This window comes from Cynocephalus volans, chromosome 12, assembly GCF_027409185.1.
Source record: "Cynocephalus volans isolate mCynVol1 chromosome 12, mCynVol1.pri, whole genome shotgun sequence".
NCBI lineage: Eukaryota > Metazoa > Chordata > Mammalia > Dermoptera > Cynocephalidae > Cynocephalus > Cynocephalus volans.
In genome coordinates this window covers 10418715-10436605 of record NC_084471.1, presented here as the reverse complement: position 1 = coordinate 10436605, position 17891 = coordinate 10418715, and the positions used below count along the sequence as shown (strand labels likewise).

The 17891-nt window shown below is 39.4% G+C and overlaps 1 protein-coding gene across 3 annotated transcripts in view; it reads left to right on the top strand.

Annotated features, from left to right (window-relative positions):
- TNRC6B (trinucleotide repeat containing adaptor 6B) overlaps nt 1-17891 on the top strand; it is a 259377-nt gene that overhangs the window by 74489 nt on the left and 166997 nt on the right. For all 3 annotated transcript variants that reach the window (XM_063074663.1, XM_063074661.1, XM_063074662.1), the window contains one exon: nt 4996-5086. In XM_063074663.1, coding sequence (XP_062930733.1) covers nt 5042-5086 — 45 coding nt within the window. In that variant the 5' untranslated portion in view covers nt 4996-5041. The remainder of the gene's footprint in view (nt 1-4995; nt 5087-17891) is intronic.

The window sequence follows — 17891 nt, the reverse complement described above, 5'->3', positions numbered from 1 at the left end:
CTTCTCTGATTGCTCTGGCTAGTACTTCCAACACTGTGTTGAATAGGAGTGGTGAGAGTGGGCATCCTTGTCTAGTTCCTGTTCTTAAAGGAAAAGCTTTCAGTTTTTCCCCATTCAGGATGATATTGGCAGTGGGTTTATCATACATGGCTTTAATTATGTTGAGATACTTTCCATCTATACCTAACTTATAGAGGGTCTTTGCCATGAATGAGTGTTGAATTTTATCAAATGCTTTTTCAGCATCTATAGAGATGATCATATGGTCCTTGTGTTTGATTTTATTAATATGGTGTATCACATTTATTGATTTGCGTATGTTGAACCAACCTTGCATCCCTGGGATGAATCCCACTTGATTGTGGTGAATAATTTTACGTATGTGTTGCTGTACTCTGTTTGCTCGTATTTTAGTGAGGATTTTTGCATCTATATTCATCAAGGATATCGGCCTGTAGTTTTCTCTTTTGGTTATATCTTTACCTGGTTATGGTATCAGGATGATGTTTGCTTCATAGAATGAGTTTGGGAGATTTGCATTCTGTTTGAATCTTTTGGAATAGTTTGTAAAGAATTGGTGTCAATTCCTCTTTGAATGTTTGGTAAAATTCTGCTGTGAATCCATCTGGTCCTGGGCTTTTCTTTGTTGGGAGCCTTCTGATAACAGCTTCAATCTCCTTTATTGTTATTGGTCTGTTCAGATTTTCTACGTCTTCATGGCTCAGTTTTGGGAGCTTGTGTGTGTCCAGAAGTTTATCCATTTCCTCCAGATTTTCAAAGTTGTTGGCGTATAGTTGTTTATTGTAGTCTCGAATGATTGCTTGTATTTCAGCTGAATCAGTTGTAATATCACCTTTTTCATTTCTAATTTTTGTTATTTGAATCTTCTCTCTTCTTTTTTTTTTTTTTTTTTTTTGGTTAGTCATGCTAATGGTTTGTCAATTTTATTTATCTTTTCAAAAAACCAACTTTTTGATTCATTGATCTTTTGTATTGTTTTTTGGGTTTCAATTTCATTAAGTTCTCTTCTGATCTTAACGATTTCTTTCCGTCTGCTAACTTTAGGTTTGGATTGTTCTTGTTTTTCTAGTTCTTTAAGGTGAAGTGTTAGGTTGTTCACTTGCCATCTTTCCATTTTTCTGAGGTGAGCATTTAATGCAATAAATTTCACCGTTAATACTGCTTTTGCGGTGTCCCACAGGTTTTGGTATGATGTATCATTATTTTCATTAGTTTCAATAAATTTTTTGATTTCCTGCTTGATTTCTTCTTGGACCCATATGTCATTAAGTAGAATGCTGTTTAATTTCCATTTGTTTGTATAGTTTCCAGAACTGCATTTGTTATTGATTTCTAGTTTTAACCCATTGTGGTCTGAGAAAATACATGGGATAATTCCAATTTTTTTGAATTTGTTGAGACTCGATTTGTGACCTAATATGTGATCTATCCTGGAGAATGGTCCATGTGCTGATGAGAAGAATGAATATTCTGAGGTTGTTGGATGGAATGTTCTGTAGATATCTGCCAAGTCTACTTGGTCTAGAGTATTGTTTAGATCTTGTGTTTCTCTGCTGATTTTTTGCCTAGATGATCTGTCCAATATTGACAGTGGGGTGTTCAGATCCCCTGCTAGTATGGTATTAGTGTCTATTTCCTTCTTTAGGTCTAATAGAGTTTGTTTTATAAATCTGGCTGCTCCAACATTGGGTGTGTACATATTTGTGATTGTTATGTCTTCTTGATGGATCAGTCCTTTTATCATTACGTAGTGTCCCTCATTGTCTTTTTTTTATGGTTTTTAATTTAAAGTCTATTTTGTCAGATATAAGAATAGCTACTCCAGCTCGTTTTTCTTTTCTGTTTGCATGGTAAATCTTTTTTCATCCTTTCCTTTTTAGTCTATGTGAGTCTTTATGGGTGAGGTGGGTCTCTTGAAGGCAGCATATAGTTGGGTCCTCCTTTTTAATCCAGTCAGCCAGTCTGTGTCTTTTGATTGGGGAATTTAAGCCTTTTACATTAAGAGTTGTTATTGAAAAGTGTTGATTTATTCCTAGCATTTTATTGATTATTGTTTGATTGTCTTAGGTGTCTTTTGTTCCTTGCTTTCTGATTTACTGTTTGTTTTCTGTGTTTGTTGGTTCCTTAGTTTGTAGATAGCCTTTTTGTTTGTTTGTTTTCTCTTCATGAATGCCATTTTTATTATACTAGTGGGTTTTGATTTTTCTTGGGTTTTTATGGCAGTGGTAGTTATTTTTCAGGAACCAAACCCAGTACTCCCTTGAGAATTTCTTGTAAGGGTCGTCGTGTGGTGGTGAACTCCCACAGTTTTTGTTTGTCTGAGAAATATACTATTTGCCCTTTATTTTGGAAGGATAGCCTTGCAGGGTAGAGTATTCTTGGCTGACAATCTCTGTCTTTTAGTATCTGGAATATATCATCCCATTCCTCTCTGGCTTTTAGCGTTTGTGATGAAAAGTCTGATGTGAGCCTGATTGGGGCTCCCTTATAGGTGATTTGATGCTTCTCCCTTGCAGCTCTTAAGATTCTCTCTTTGTCTTTGAGTTTTGCCAATTTGACTATAACATGTCTTCGAGAAGACCTTTTTGGGTTGAATATGTTTGGAGATCGTTGAGCTTCCTGGATCTGAAGATCTGTGATTTTTCCTATACCTGGGAAGTTTTCTGCCACTATTTTGTTGAATATGTTTTCAGTGCAATCTTCTTTTTCCTCCTCTTCTGGAATACCCATGACTCGGATATTTGAGCACTTAAGGTTGTCTGATATCTCTCTCAGATTTTCTTCAATGCCTTTGATTCATTTTTCTTTTTTTTTTTTTTGGTCTGCTTGTGTTATTTGAAATAGCCCATCTTCAAGTTCAGAGGTTCTCTCTTCAACCTCCGCAAGCCTGCTGGTTAAACTCTCCGTTGTGTTTTTTATTTCGCTGAATAACTTCTTCAGTTCAGCAAGTTCTGCTACATTTTTTTTCAGGACATTGATTTCCTTGTACATTTCCTCTTTCAGGTCCTGTATACTTTTCCTCGTTTCATCATGATGTCTCGCTGAGTTTTCTTGTATCTCATTCAGTTTCCTTAGAATTATCACTCGAAATTCCTTGTCAGTCATTTCAAGGGCTTCTTGTTCTGTAGGATCTAGAGCTTGAGAGTTATTATCCTTTGGTGGTGTACTTTCTTGATTTTTCGTATTTCTGGTATCTTTTTTTTTGATGTTTATTCATTGTGGCAGGGGGTTTCACAGTCCACAGGTTTGACACTATTGACTGACGAAGATGTTGCTGTGGTTGCCAATTTGGTATGGCTACCTCAGTGACTGCTCAGTTGGCTTGAGTGTGTGGTTGCCTCGGGTCTTGGGCCTCTCTGGGGAGCCACCTCTGTGGTCAGCTTGGACTCGGCCAGGCTGCTGGATCATGGGGCGGTACCGCAGGGTGTGTGGTCTCTGCTGAGCTTCTACCTCCCGTGCTGGACTTCTCCCTGTTCCCTGCGCTCTGGCCTGGGCTGCTGGGATGCGCCGAGGCACCGCAGAGCATGTGGTCTCTGCAGAGCTTCCCCTTCCCCTGCAGGATGTCTCCCTGCTCTGTGCGCGCTAGGCCAGGCTTGGGATGGAGCCGGGTGGAGGCGGTGAAGCCTACCTGCTGCTGGATCGCGTGGCGGCGGCCCCCCCACAGGGTGTGTGGACTCTACAGAGCTTCTATCTCCCTTGCTGGACGTCTCTGTGCTCTGTACGCATTGGGCCGGGCTGCTGGATCGCGCGGAGGTAGTCTGGTCCCTGTGGAGTTCCCGCCTTCCCTCCCGGAAGTCTCCCTTCTCCGAGCGCACTAGGCTGGGCTGGGAATGGAGCCGGGTGCTTGCGGTGAAGCCTACCTGCTGGATCACGCAGTGACAGCCCCACAGGGTGTGTGGTTTCTGTGGAGCCTCCGCTTCCCTTGCCAGACGTCTCCCCACTCTGTGCGCAGGGAGCTGGGCTGTGAATGGAGCTGGGTGGCAGCGGTGAAGCCTATCTGCCGCGCGACGGCGGCCCTGCAGGTCATGTGGTCTCCGTGGAGCTTCTGTTTCCCTCTTTGGACGTCTCCCCGTTCCATATGCACTTGATGTTATGTTTTTATAGTTTAAATCGGTTGATTTGTGGGAGAGAGTGACGCTCGGGACCGTCTACTCCGCCATCTTTTTTTTTTTTTTTTGTCTTTTTGTGACCGGCTGTACCGCACTCAGCCCGTGAGCACACCGGCCATCCCTATATAGGATCCGAACCCGCAGCGGGAGCACTGCTGTGCTCCTAGCGCCGCACTCTCCCGAGTGCGCCACGGGGCCGGCCCTACTCCACCATCTTGACCAGAAGTCCTAACCTCATTTTATTCTTATAGGAAAAATTACTACTTTTTATTGTTTTGCTGTATAAATAGCTTAGTTTCATATAAACATTAATTGACTGACATTGAGTTTATTAAGCATATTTTCTTTAAAAAAGTGGGATAAACCATTAGAATGCATCTTAATTTCATTTATAAAAAACCAAGAATGTTGAACATAAGTGATAAATCCAAGAAGCCCAGCCAGTTCCAATAGCCTAGGCTGATTATCAGGCAGCATGACCTGCTGCAGCATAACAGCTAGTCCACTGTTTGCTCAGTGGGCGTCCTTTCTGGCTGGTCAGCATCTGCTCTAAGAATTGCTGAAGATATTCACTATTCCCTCTGCCAAAAGCCAGATAGGGAAAGAAATCTAGAGCTTTTTGTATCCCAATGTCTTAAACCTTTCCTAACTTGTCCTCCTCCCCCAAGGTAAGATTCTCCCCTTCTCTTCCTCCTTTCTTACCTAGGATGCATGTATGTAACACACACACGCACATGCACACACACACACTACATTGCTTCATGGTATCCGTGGTCTCAGTGACAGAATTTCAGTCTAAATCTTTGAAAAAACAAATTTTTGCCATGAATTCCTTACATATTCTTTCTCTTCTTCCCTCTTTTAGGCAGTGTTTGTGTGTTTCTGCAGAGTTTTGCACAGAGTCTGTTCCCATGCAAACCAATGAGGGAGAAGTATCAGAAGAAAGCGGTTCCAAGGTCAGTAAATTACTTAAAGATACAAACAGTCTGAGAGTAAAAATTAAACAATAGAGGCAGTGGATGAGTAGAGTGGGTATTTTACTTTAGGTAAATTTAGAAATTAGGTTGATTTAAATTAGAACCTAACCTAAGATTGAAATTTTTTTCCTTCTCAATATACATTTTTGTTATGCTGTGTGCCAAATTTAAAATAAATTTTATTGAACAACAGAGCACTTTGTGATTCATTTTTAGAATACTAGTACTATATCTTTTAAACTTTATTATGAACGTTTTATATACTTATAAGAAATTAAAACAAATTAGAAGTATACAGGGTAAAAAGTAAAAACCTGTCCATTATTCTTGTTGCACAGAGGTAGTCACTGATAATTTTTTAGACATTTTTGTATTATAAATTTTTAAGTGGTAATTGGTTCTGGTTTTTCAAGCTAAAGCTGAAGGATTATCATCATTGTCAAACCCTGTATTAAATTGTTGTCTATGTGTTTATCTGTATGTCTATTTATATCTGGCTCCATGTCCTGAATTTCTTTGGCTCTTTCTTAACCTGGTCACATGGGATCCTCGGTATCACCTTACTTTCCTTTTTCTTCATTTACAATTGTCTCTAGTTCTTCCTGGGAGTTCCTGAGGGTATCTCACATTGTCTCCTGAGCAGTCCCCAGCACCCACAGCATTATCTGCTACCCTGGATCCACCTGGGGGGATCCTTTGCTGCTGCCACTACTACCTGTGCTCTCTGTGGGAAGGCTTATTCCTTCACCAGAGCAGAAGTGGAGAGGTGTCAGAATGACACTAAGAACCTCTAAAACATCATGCTAAGTGGAAGAAGCCAGGTGCAAAAGTCACATACTGTATGACCATTTATATGACATGTGCAAAAGATAAATCCATAGAGACTGAGTGCAGATTGGTGGTTTCTGGGCATTTGTTGGGGGAGGAAGAGGAGTGAGCTTTGACTGCCTGATGGGTATGGGGTTTCCCTTTGAGGGATAGAGGTGGTGAATGTACAATATTGTAAATATACTAAATGCCACTAAATTGTGCACCTTAAGATGGTTAATTTCATGTTATGTGAATTTCACATCAATAAATTATTAAATTTAAAAAATGGGGGAAAAATGTCACTGGGTTGCCATCGCATCAGTCTTTGCTGCCTATTTGCCTCATGCTGTAATTCACCAAGTTGCACTTTATGACCTGGGCTTCAGAGAAGCACTGCTTGTGCCCTAAGCCCCCAAGTGCCTCATGAGAACAGCTCCTTCAGCTTCTTTCTGAATCCCCCCTCTACAGGGTTGTGATCTAGTCCATGTGTTGAGTAGAGGGACACATGCCATACTGTCCTCTTGGGTTTTCTTTCTCATCTCACCAGATCTCTTCCTTCTTTCTGTAGCCAAAGCAGAAGGCTGTAGATGTTTATCAGACTCATCAAGACTCTGAATCTCATTTAGGGGTAGTCAGAACCTATGAGGTACACACACAGGGAGGCACACATACCCAGGACACCCAAGATACACACACACCCCTAGATTTCTGAGGTATGCATATACCCTTCCCCAAGATACTAATTTATTAATTTGCAGTAAAATATGTTAAGGAAGATGGGATTCTTGGATCCTCTAGCTAGTACATTTTCTCTCTGGCAAGCTAAGTTGTAATTGGAAGATCAGTTGGTGAACAGGTAATTAGACCAATATAGAATATTTTATTGTACCATAAAATCAGTTTCCACCTCCTTTTTGGGGGAAAAAAAAAAAGACTACCCTTCTCGATTTTTCAATTACTGAATAGTTTATCAGTTCAGAATTAATTAGACTAAAGAATAAAAGGACATTCTTTTAATACTTGCAGTAAGTAGATGCTTTTGTTAATAAGAAATTAGATTATAACTTCGCCTTCACCAGTCTTAGATTAATTCAGGTTTTTGTGTTTTTTCTTCATTTCCTTTTGTTTATATTTGGAATGCAGCAATTTATCAAGTACTATGGTAACATAGTTTCTGGATATCTGTTAACAGAAAGCAGTTAGGAAAGGTAGCTGGTTTTGAGGGAAACTGGGGGAATTTTCTACAAAACAGTGATTTTGAACTAAATCAGTTTTTTTCAATAAATAATTTTTAAGTAGGTGTTATCACAGGATACAATAATGAACCAAAAAGACATGGTTCCTACTCTGAAAGTGGTTACATTTTAGTGGGAAACACAAATAAACAAATACAAATAAAGATAACAATTATAGATTATGATAAGTATTATGAAGAAGATAAAGCAGTGTAACATAGAGTGACTGGGAGGATGAGCATAGACTAGTCACAAAAGACCTCCCTGAGAAAGGGACATTTCAGCTGAAACCTTAAGGACAAGGGAGCAGCTTGAAGAGAGAACAGCCACAAAAGCCCTTGGCCTCTTCCAAGAACTATCAGAAACCCGTGTGGCCAAGTGTGACAGGTTAGACAGGGAGGCAGAGACCTTGCAATTTCTTGAAGGCCACAATGTAGAACGTGGATTTATTCTCAGTAACCTGGGCAACCATTGAAGGCTGTTCAGTTGCAGAGTAATGTGAAATGATTTGCATTTTAAGAGATCATTCTGGCCCCTGTCTGGAGAGTGGATTGGAGAGAGACAGGAGTGGACGCAGGGAGCCCAGTGGGAAGACGCTTGCAGCCATTCAGATGAGAGACAAGATGGCAGGCTGCATTAGTGTGGTGGCACTGGGAGTGGAGGAAAGACAGGCTCGAGGTGTATTTTGGAGGTAAGACTGAGATAGATTGGAATACTTTTATATCACAGAAATCAAGAGGGAAATTTCAAGAAAAGGCTACAGTCAGTAACATCAGATGCTGCCAACAAGTCAATTAGGTTGATAATTGAGAAAAGTCATCTGGATTTGTTTTTTTAAGAACTAATTCAAAGGAAAAGGACACGAAGAAACTTTCCAGGGAGATGGAGATGTTCTATGTCTGATAGGGTGCTGCAATTTACAGTTACAATAAAAATTACAATTATAATGTAGGTACATTTTATCTGATGAAACTATAAAATAATAATAAAGTAGGGGTGGTAATGGGTGTAGGTATGGGTGAAACAAGAATGACAGAATATCGACAACTGTTCAAGCTTGGGGATGGGTACATACAGGTTCATTAGTATTTACTTTGTATGTGTTTGAAATTTTCCATAATAAGAAAGTTTTTAGAAATAATTTATTAATGGTATTCAAGGGTGCCATTTCATGGAGCAGGAGGGACAAAAACCCAAATTTTATGGGTTAAAGAGAAATTAAAGGGTGAAAAAGAATTGTAGTTATAGTCTACCCAATTTTAGGAAATTTGGAAGTAAATAGAGGAGAGAACACTGTGAGGAGAAAGAGTTAATTCAAGTGAAAGGTTTTGTAAAATGAAGGAGGCCTATGCATATTTGGAGAAAAGAGAGAAGAAATGAGTGGAGGAAGGCAGAGTATAGTTATGAAAAGCGTTCATCAGATTTGTGAGCTCGATGGAATCTGGGGATCGGAGGGCCAGTCTCCTTGTGCAACATTAGTACCTGAGCTCAGGCCCAAATCCTACTCTTCTGACTCCCGTTTAGTGGTGGAGGGATATTTGGAGGAGGAAAGAGTGTTCAACTTTTCTTGCTATTGCCTCTGAAATAGAAGTCACTGTTATTTGAAGAACGTAGAGTGCATGATTGAAGACCTGAAATGACAGTTTAGATTTCCTATTAAGGGGGAAGATTTGGAATTGCAGTTACAGACAAGGTGCTAAGAATAGTCAGTAAATGAATAAAAGGGTCAATATGGTTTTCAAAATACCCATATAAATGTTGCATAGGTAGAAATCAGGGATGCTTAGGGATGGACAGGATTGGTGAAGGAAGTCTTGGAGAAAGTGAATTTTGATGTTCTTCTTGAAGAAATATTCTCTGGAAACTGCAACATATTCCATAGCTTTTTCTTGGAGAGAGATGTTTATTTACGTTTAGAGGTGGACTAAGGATTATATATTCTTCAAGAGCTGGGAAATGTAGACTTTGATCCCTTGAGTTTCGGAAGATTCTTTTACTCTGCCAGAAAGATATAAAGTAAGCAATGGCTTCTAAAAGACTGCTGTAGAAAGATGATAGGTAATTCTTGAATTAAATACAAGTGTTCTTTCCATTTTTCCTTGCTTGATTTTTACTTCCCTCCCTCTCTCCCTTCCTCTCATTAATTCAGCAATTTACTGAGTACCTACTGTGTGCCAGGAACTGTGCTGGGTGCTGACACAGAGTTGTCCCATTGGACTGTGATTTTTTTGTTGTTTTTTGTTTGTTTTAATGCTTGGATTTCCAAGCATTTTAAGTGGAGGCAGAAACAAAAAATGTTAAATTTCACATTAGTTTAGAACTAGCTTTTTCCCCCAGTGATCACTAGAATGCAATTTTGTATGACCTAATAACTTTCTCAAAGATAATTCTATCTTAATGAAAGCTTCTACTGTAAATGCTGAAGGAAGGATGGATTCAAATGCTTAATTTCAACTCCACAGCCATTTCTCATTTTAGGTTTAGTTTAAGTTAATATTGAAGATGAGTTGGTATTAACTTACTAGTTACGAAATTTTGCATCTGTTGGCTTGGAATGTTTATTTTGGAAGTGAAATCTAAACTAAGTATGGTAAAAATTGTCATAGAGCTGACCAGTGGGTATTTGTGATCATATATTACCTGTACTTTTAAAATATATTTTAATATTTGTACTGAAACAGTAAAAGTTTTCTTATTGACACATAATAGATTGTACACATTTATGGGGTACAGAGTTGAATATCAATACCTGTGTACACTGTGTGGTGATCAAATCAGGATAATAAGCATATTCATTATTACAAACCATAATCATTCCCCGGGTGGCTCTACTTGAAAGAGGCCTACGTGCGCCCTAATGTGGTTACTACGCGTGAGGAGGCCCGTGGCTGCAGTGCGGAATGCACCTGGTGGACACGTTTGAAATGGGTGGAAGAGGTGTGATGATTTCCGGTCAAGACGGCGGAATAGACGGTCCTTAGCATCACTCTGTCCCACAGATCAACCGATTTAAACTATAAAAACATAACATCAAGTGCATATGGAACGGGGAGACGTCCAGCGGGGGAGGCAGAAGCTCCGCGGAGACCACATGCCCTGCGGGGCCGCTGTCGCACGATCTGGCAGATAGGCTTCAACCCCGCCACCTGGCTCCATTCCCAGCCCAGCCCCGTGCGCACAGAGTGGGGAGACGTCGGGCAAGGGAGGCGGAGGCTCCACAGAAACCACACACCCTGTGGGGCTGTCACTGCGTGATCCAGCAGGTAGGCTTCACCGCAAGCACCCGGCTCCATTCCCAGCCCAGCCTAGTGCGCTCGGAGAAGGGAGACTTCCGGGAGGGAAGGCGGGAACTCCACAGGGACCAGACTACCTCCGCGCGATCCAGCAGCCCGGCCCAATGCGTACAGAGCACAGAGACGTCCAGCAAGGGAGATAGAAGCTCTGTAGAGTCCACACACCCTGTGGGGGGGCCGCCGCCACGCGATCCAGCAGCAGGTAGGCTTCACCGCCTCCACCCGGCTCCATCCCAAGCCTGGCCTAGCGCGCACAGAGCAGGGAGACATCCTGCAGGGGAAGGGGAAGCTCTGCAGAGACCACATGCTCTGCGGTGCCTCGGCGCATCCCAGCAGCCCAGGCCAGAGCGCAGGGAACAGGGAGAAGTCCAGCACGGGAGGTAGAAGCTCAGCAGAGACCACACACCCTGCGGTACCGCCCCATGATCCAGCAGCCTGGCCGAGTCCAAGCTGACCACAGAGGTGGCTCCCCAGAGAGGCCCAAGACCCGAGGCAACCACACACTCAAGCCAACTGAGCAGTCACTGAGGTAGCCATACCAAATTGGCAACCACAGCAACATCTTCGTCAGTCAATAGTGTCAAACCTGTGGACTGTGAAACCCCCTGCCACAATGAATAAACATCAAAAAAAAAGATACCAGAAATACGAAAAATCAAGAAAGTACACCACCAAAGGATAATAACTCTCAAGCTCTAGATCCTACAGAACAAGAAGCCCTTGAAATGACTGACAAGGAATTTCGAGTGATAATTCTAAGGAAACTGAATGAGATACAAGAAAACTCAGCGAGACATCATGATGAAACGAGGAAAAGTATACAGGACCTGAAAGAGGAAATGTACAAGGAAATCAATGTCCTGAAAAAAAATGTAGCAGAACTTGCTGAACTGAAGAAGTTATTCAGCGAAATAAAAAACACAACGGAGAGTTTAACCAGCAGGCTTGCGGAGGTTGAAGAGAGAACCTCTGAACTTGAAGATGGGCTGTTTCAAATAACACAAGCAGACCAAAAAAAAAAAAAAGAAAAAAGAATCAAAGGCATTGAAGAAAATCTGAGAGAGATATCAGACAACCTTAAGTGCTCAAATATCCGAGTCATGGGTATTCCAGAAGAGGAGGAAAAAGGAGATTGCACTGAAAACATATTCAACAAAATAGTGGCAGAAAACTTCCCAGGTATAGGAAAAATCACAGATCTTCAGATCCAGGAAGCTCAACGATCTCCAAACATATTCAACCCAAAAAGGTCTTCTCGAAGACATATTATAGTCAAATTGGAAAACTCAAAGACAAAGAGAGAATCTTAAGAGCTGCAAGGGAGAAGCATCAAATCACCTATAAGGGAGCCCCAATCAGGCTCACATCAGACTTTTCATCACAAACCCTAAAAGCCACACTCTTTGTTTCTCTTCAAAACGTATAAATCTTTCGCCTTTTACAAACCCTAAAAGCCAGAGAGGAATGGGATGATATATTCAAGATACTAAAAGACAGAGATTGTCAGCCAAGAATACACTACCCTGCAAGGCTATCCTTCCAAAATAAAGGGCAAATAGTATATTTCTCAGACAAACAAAAACTGCGGGAGTTCACCACCACACGACCACCCTTACAAGAAATTCTCAAGGGAGTACTGGGTTTGGTTCCTGAAAAATAACTACCACTGCCATAAAAACCCAAGAAAAATCAAAACCCACTAGTATAATAAAAATGGCATTCATGAAGAGAAAACAAACAAACAAAAAGGCTATCTACAAACTAAGGAACCAACAAACACAGAAAACAAACAGTAAATCAGAAAGCAAGGAACAAAAGACGCCTAAGACAATCAAACAATAATCAATAAAATGCTAGGAATAAATCAACACTTTTCAATAACAACTCTTAATGTAAAAGGCTTAAATTCCCCAATCAAAAGACACAGACTGGCTGACTGGATTAAAAAGGAGGACCCAACTATATGCTGCCTTCAAGAGACCCACCTCACCCATAAAGACTCACATAGACTAAAAAGGAAAGGATGAAAAAAGATTTACCATGCAAACAGAAAAGAAAAACGAGCTGGAGTAGCTATTCTTATATCTGACAAAATAGACTTTAAATTAAAAACCATAAAAAAAAGACAATGAGGGACACTACGTAATGATAAAAGGACTGATCCATCAAGAAGACATAACAATCACAAATATGTACACACCCAATGTTGGAGCAGCCAGATTTATAAAACAAACTCTATTAGACCTAAAGAAGGAAATAGACACTAATACCATACTAGCAGGGGATCTGAACACCCCACTGTCAATATTGGACAGATCATCTAGGCAAAAAATCAGCAGAGAAACACAAGATCTAAACAATACTCTAGACCAAGTAGACTTGGCAGATATCTACAGAACATTCCATCCAACAACCTCAGAATATTCATTCTTCTCATCAGCACATGGACCATTCTCCAGGATAGATCACATATTAGGTCACAAATCGAGTCTCAACAAATTCAAAAAAATTGGAATTATCCCATGTATCTTCTCAGACCACAATGGGTTAAAACTAGAAATCAATAACAAATGCAATTCTGGAAACTATACAAACAAATGGAAATTAAACAGCATTCTACTTAATGACATATGGGTCCAAGAAGAAATCAAGCAGGAAATCAAAAAATTTATTGAAACTAATGAAAATAATGATACATCATACCAAAACCTGTGGGACACCGCAAAAGCAGTATTAAGGGTGAAATTTATTGCATTAAATGCTCACCTCAGAAAAATGGAAAGATGGCAAGTGAACAACCTAACACTTCACCTTAAAGAACTAGAAAAACAAGAACAATCCAAACCTAAAGTTAGCAGACGGAAAGAAATCGTTAAGATCAGAAGAGAACTTAATGAAATTGAAACCCAAAAAACAATACAAAAGATCAATGAATCAAAAAGTTGGTTTTTTGAAAAGATAAATAAAATTGACAAACCATTAGCATGACTAACCAAAAAAAAAAAAAAAAAAAAAGAAGAGAGAAGATTCAAATAACAAAAATTAGAAATGAAAAAGGTGATATTACAACTGATTCAGCTGAAATACAAGCAATCATTCGAGACTACTATAAACAACTATACGCCAACAACTTTGAAAATCTGGAGGAAATGAATAAACTTCTGGACACACACAAGCTCCCAAAACTGAGCCATGAAGACGTAGAAAATCTGAACAGACCAATAACAATAAAGGAGATTGAAGCTGTTATCAGAAGGCTCCCAACAAAGAAAAGCCCAGGACCAGATGGATTCAGAGCAGAATTTTATCAAACATTCAAAGAGGAATTGACACCAATTCTTTACAAACTATTCCAAAAGATTCAAACAGAATGCAAATCTCCCAAACTCATTCTATGAAGCAAACATCATCCTGATACCATAACCAGGTAAAGATATAACCAAAAGAGAAAACTACAGGCCGATATCATTGATGAATATAGATGCAAAAATCCTCACTAAAATACGAGCAAACAGAGTACAGCAACACATACGTAAAATTATTCACCACGATCAAGTGGGATTCATCCCAGGGATGCAAGGTTGGTTCAACATACGCAAATCAATAAATGTGATACACCATATTAATAAAATCAAACACAAGGACCATATGTTCATCTCTATAGATGCTGAAAAAGCATTTGATAAAATTCAACACTCATTCATGGCAAAGACCCTCTATATGTTAGATATAGATGGAAAGTGTCTCAACATAATTAAAGCCATGTATGATAAACCCACTGCCAATATCATCCTGAATGGGGAAAAACTGAAAGCTTTTCCTTTAAGAACAGGAACTAGACAAGGATGCCCACTCTCACCACTCCTATTCAACACAGTGTTGGAAGTACTAGCCAGAGCAATCAGAGAAGAGAAGGAAATAAAGGGCATCCAGATTGGAAAAGATGAAGTCAAACTGTCCCTGTTTGCGGATGACATGGTCCTATATATCGAACAGCCTAAAGCCTCTACAAAAAAACTCTTGGAGTTGATAAATGATTTCAGCACAATAGCAGGATACAAAAATAACACAGAAAAATCAGTAGTATTTCTATTCTCCAATAGTGAACATGCAGAAGTAGAAATCAAGAAAGCCTGCCTATTTGCAATAGCCACCAAAAAAATAAAATACTTAGGAATTGAGTTAACCAAGGATGTGAAAAATCTCTATAATGAGAACTACAAACCACTGCTGAGAGAAATTAGAGAGGATACAAGAAGATGGAAAGATATCCCATGCTCTTGGATTGGAAGAATCGACATAGTGAAAATGTCCATACTACTCAAAGTGATATACAAATTCAATGCAATCCCCATCAAAATTCCAATGACATTTTTCTCAGAAATGGAAAGAACTATCCAGACATTTATATGGAATAACAAAAGACCACGCATAGCCAAAGCAACGCTGAGCAAAAAAAAAAAAATAAAGCTGGAGGCATAACACTACCTGACTTTAAACTATACTACAAAGCTATAATAACCAAAACAGTATGGTACTGGCATAGAAACAGACACACTGATCAATGGAATAGAATAGAGAATCCAGAAATCAACCCACACACCTACAGCCATCTGATCTTTGACAAAGGCACCAAGCCTATACACTGGGGAAGAGACAGCCTCTTCAGCAAATGGTGCTGGGAGAACTGGATATCAATATGCAGGAGAATGAAACTAGACCCATACCTTTCACCATACACTAAAGTCAACTCAAAATGGATTCAAGAATTAAATATACACCCTGAAACAATAAATCTTCTTAAAGAAAACATAGGAGAAACACTTCAGGAAATAGGACTGGACACAGACTTCATGAATACGACCCCAAAAGCACGGGCAACCAAAGGATAAATAAACAAATGGGATTATATCAAACTAAAGAGCTTCTGCACAGCAAAAGAAACAATTAACAGAGTTAAAAGACCAACAGAGTGGGAGATAATATTTGCCAAATATACATCTGACAAAGGATTAATATCCAGAATATACAAGGAACTCAAACAACTTTACAAGATAAAACCAAGCAAACCAATTAAAAAATGGGCAAAAGAGCTAAGTAGGCATTTCTCTAAGGAAGATATACAAATGGCCAACAGACATATGAAAAAATGCTCAACATCACTCAGCATCTGGGAAATGCAAATCAAAACTACACTGAGATACCATCTCACCCCAGTTAGGATGGCTAAAATCCAAAAGACTCTGAGCGATAAATGCTGGCGAGGTTGTGGAGAAAAGGAACTCTCATACATTGTTGGTGGGACTGCAAAATGGTGCAGCCTCTATGGAAAATGGTATAGAGTTTCCTCAAACAATTGCAGATAGATCTACCATATGATCCAGCTATCCCACTGCTGGGAATATACCCAGAGGAATGGAAATCATCAAGTCAAGGTATACCTATGTTCATTGCAGCCCTCTTTACAATAGCCAAGAGTTGGAACCAGCCCAAATGTCCATCATCGGATGAGTGGATATGGAAAATGTGGTATATCTACACAATGGAATACTACTCAGCTATAAAAACGAATGAAATACTGCCATTTGCAACAACATGGATGGACCTCGAGAGAATTATATTAAGTGAAACAAGTCAGGCACAGAAAGAGAAATACCACATGTTCTCACTTATTGGTGGGAGCTAAAAATAAATAAATAAATTCACATACAAAACAGAAAATACCAGGAGGGTGCTGGGAAGGACATAACAACAACAGTTCCTTGAAGTTGATACGACAAGCAAACAGAAAGGACATTGGTGGGAGGGAGGAGGGAGGGAGGTTTTGGTAATGGGCCCCAATAATCAACCACATTGTATGTCAACAAAATAAAATTTAAAAATAAAACAACATAATCATTTCTTTGTGTTGAGGATATTTGATCTCCTCTCTTCTGGCCATTTGACAGTAGGCAGTAAATTAATGTTAATCATAGATGCCTAGCTTGACAGTACATCAGTAGAACTTGTTTTTCCTTGCTAGCTGTTTTGTGTCCATTAACCAATTTCTCAGTATCCCCACTCCCCCTCCCTCTTTCCCTTCTCTAGTAACCACAATTCTGTTCTCTCCTTCTGAAATAAAACAAAAACCAATAAACTTACAGGGTTAAAAATTAGAGGTATAGATTTAAGTGCCCATGTGTCTCTACTAATTACTACAAATAAATATTTACTGAATTAGGAAGCCAGCATTTTAGCTATATTATTCTTTATTGTTATGAAAGGTAATGAGTAAATTTGATCTTTGTTAATAGAGAATAAAGTAATCTATTGATTTACTTAACATTAAAGATGGTTAAAGGAGATGATTTAGACATAAAGAAATTTACATTAGTATTTGAGTTATTTGTTTCAGTTGTTCTGTTGACAAAATAAAGAATTGTAAGATCTGTTTTTAATGTTAAATGCTGATTTAGTCAAGAAAACTGATACTCAGAAGTATTCCAGGAACATGGTGATTTGTTTTGCTTGTTTTTGTTTTTGTTTTTACTTTCTTATCTGTTAGAATATTTTACTTGTGTTTTGCTGAGGGATGCGAGAAAAAAGGTCCAGACACCATTTAATAAAGTACTTTGCTTTTTAAAGTTTGAGATATCTCTACCTCAATACTGAATCTGCTTTAGCAAATTATAAGAAGATTTCATGGACTTTGGTATTGTAAGAGCAAATTGAAAAAGAAACTGCACAGGACAAGTTTTTATCTCATTTATTTACCTAGCTGATAACATTTGGGTTGGAGTCCAGGTCTGTCTGACTCCAAAGACCATGCTAAGTTCAGTACTCCATCCTGAAGAAGTTATGGCAGAGTAATCACTCCTGTTTACTCTATCAGAGAACCTTAGAAAAGTCACCTGGGTATATAAGAGTGCATAAGAGGGAGATGGGTGCTTCATGAATATTCGGAATAACACTTCTCTCGAGAAGAGATGGTTGGAATATAGGGATGTGTGTGTGAGACTGTGGCAGACAAGGTTAGAGACTGAATCCTGTGCAGGCAACAGGGAGCTCTGGATATGTTTTAGAAAGATTATTCTGGCAGCAATGTGGAGAAATGACTATAAAGGGGGTTTGAAGTGGAGAGGGGGATGCCAGTTAGGAGTCTCCTCAAGAAGACTGAGGAAGGCTTGAAATCAGGCAATCACAGTGGGTCTGAAGAAGAGGGGGGACTAACAGGAGAAATGTTCAGGAAGAATGGGATGGGGACATTTGGAAACAAATCTGGAAAAATGGGTTGGATGATGCCATGTATGAAATCATATCATAAGAGATAGAGCAAAGTATTAGTTATTGTTGTTACCATTGTTATTATTTTTAACTGGATATAGGGGGTTTGAATTTTGAAATATTGAGTAGCTTGCAGGTACCCCAGGTGAAAATATTTAGTAGATATTTTGGAGTTCAGTAGAG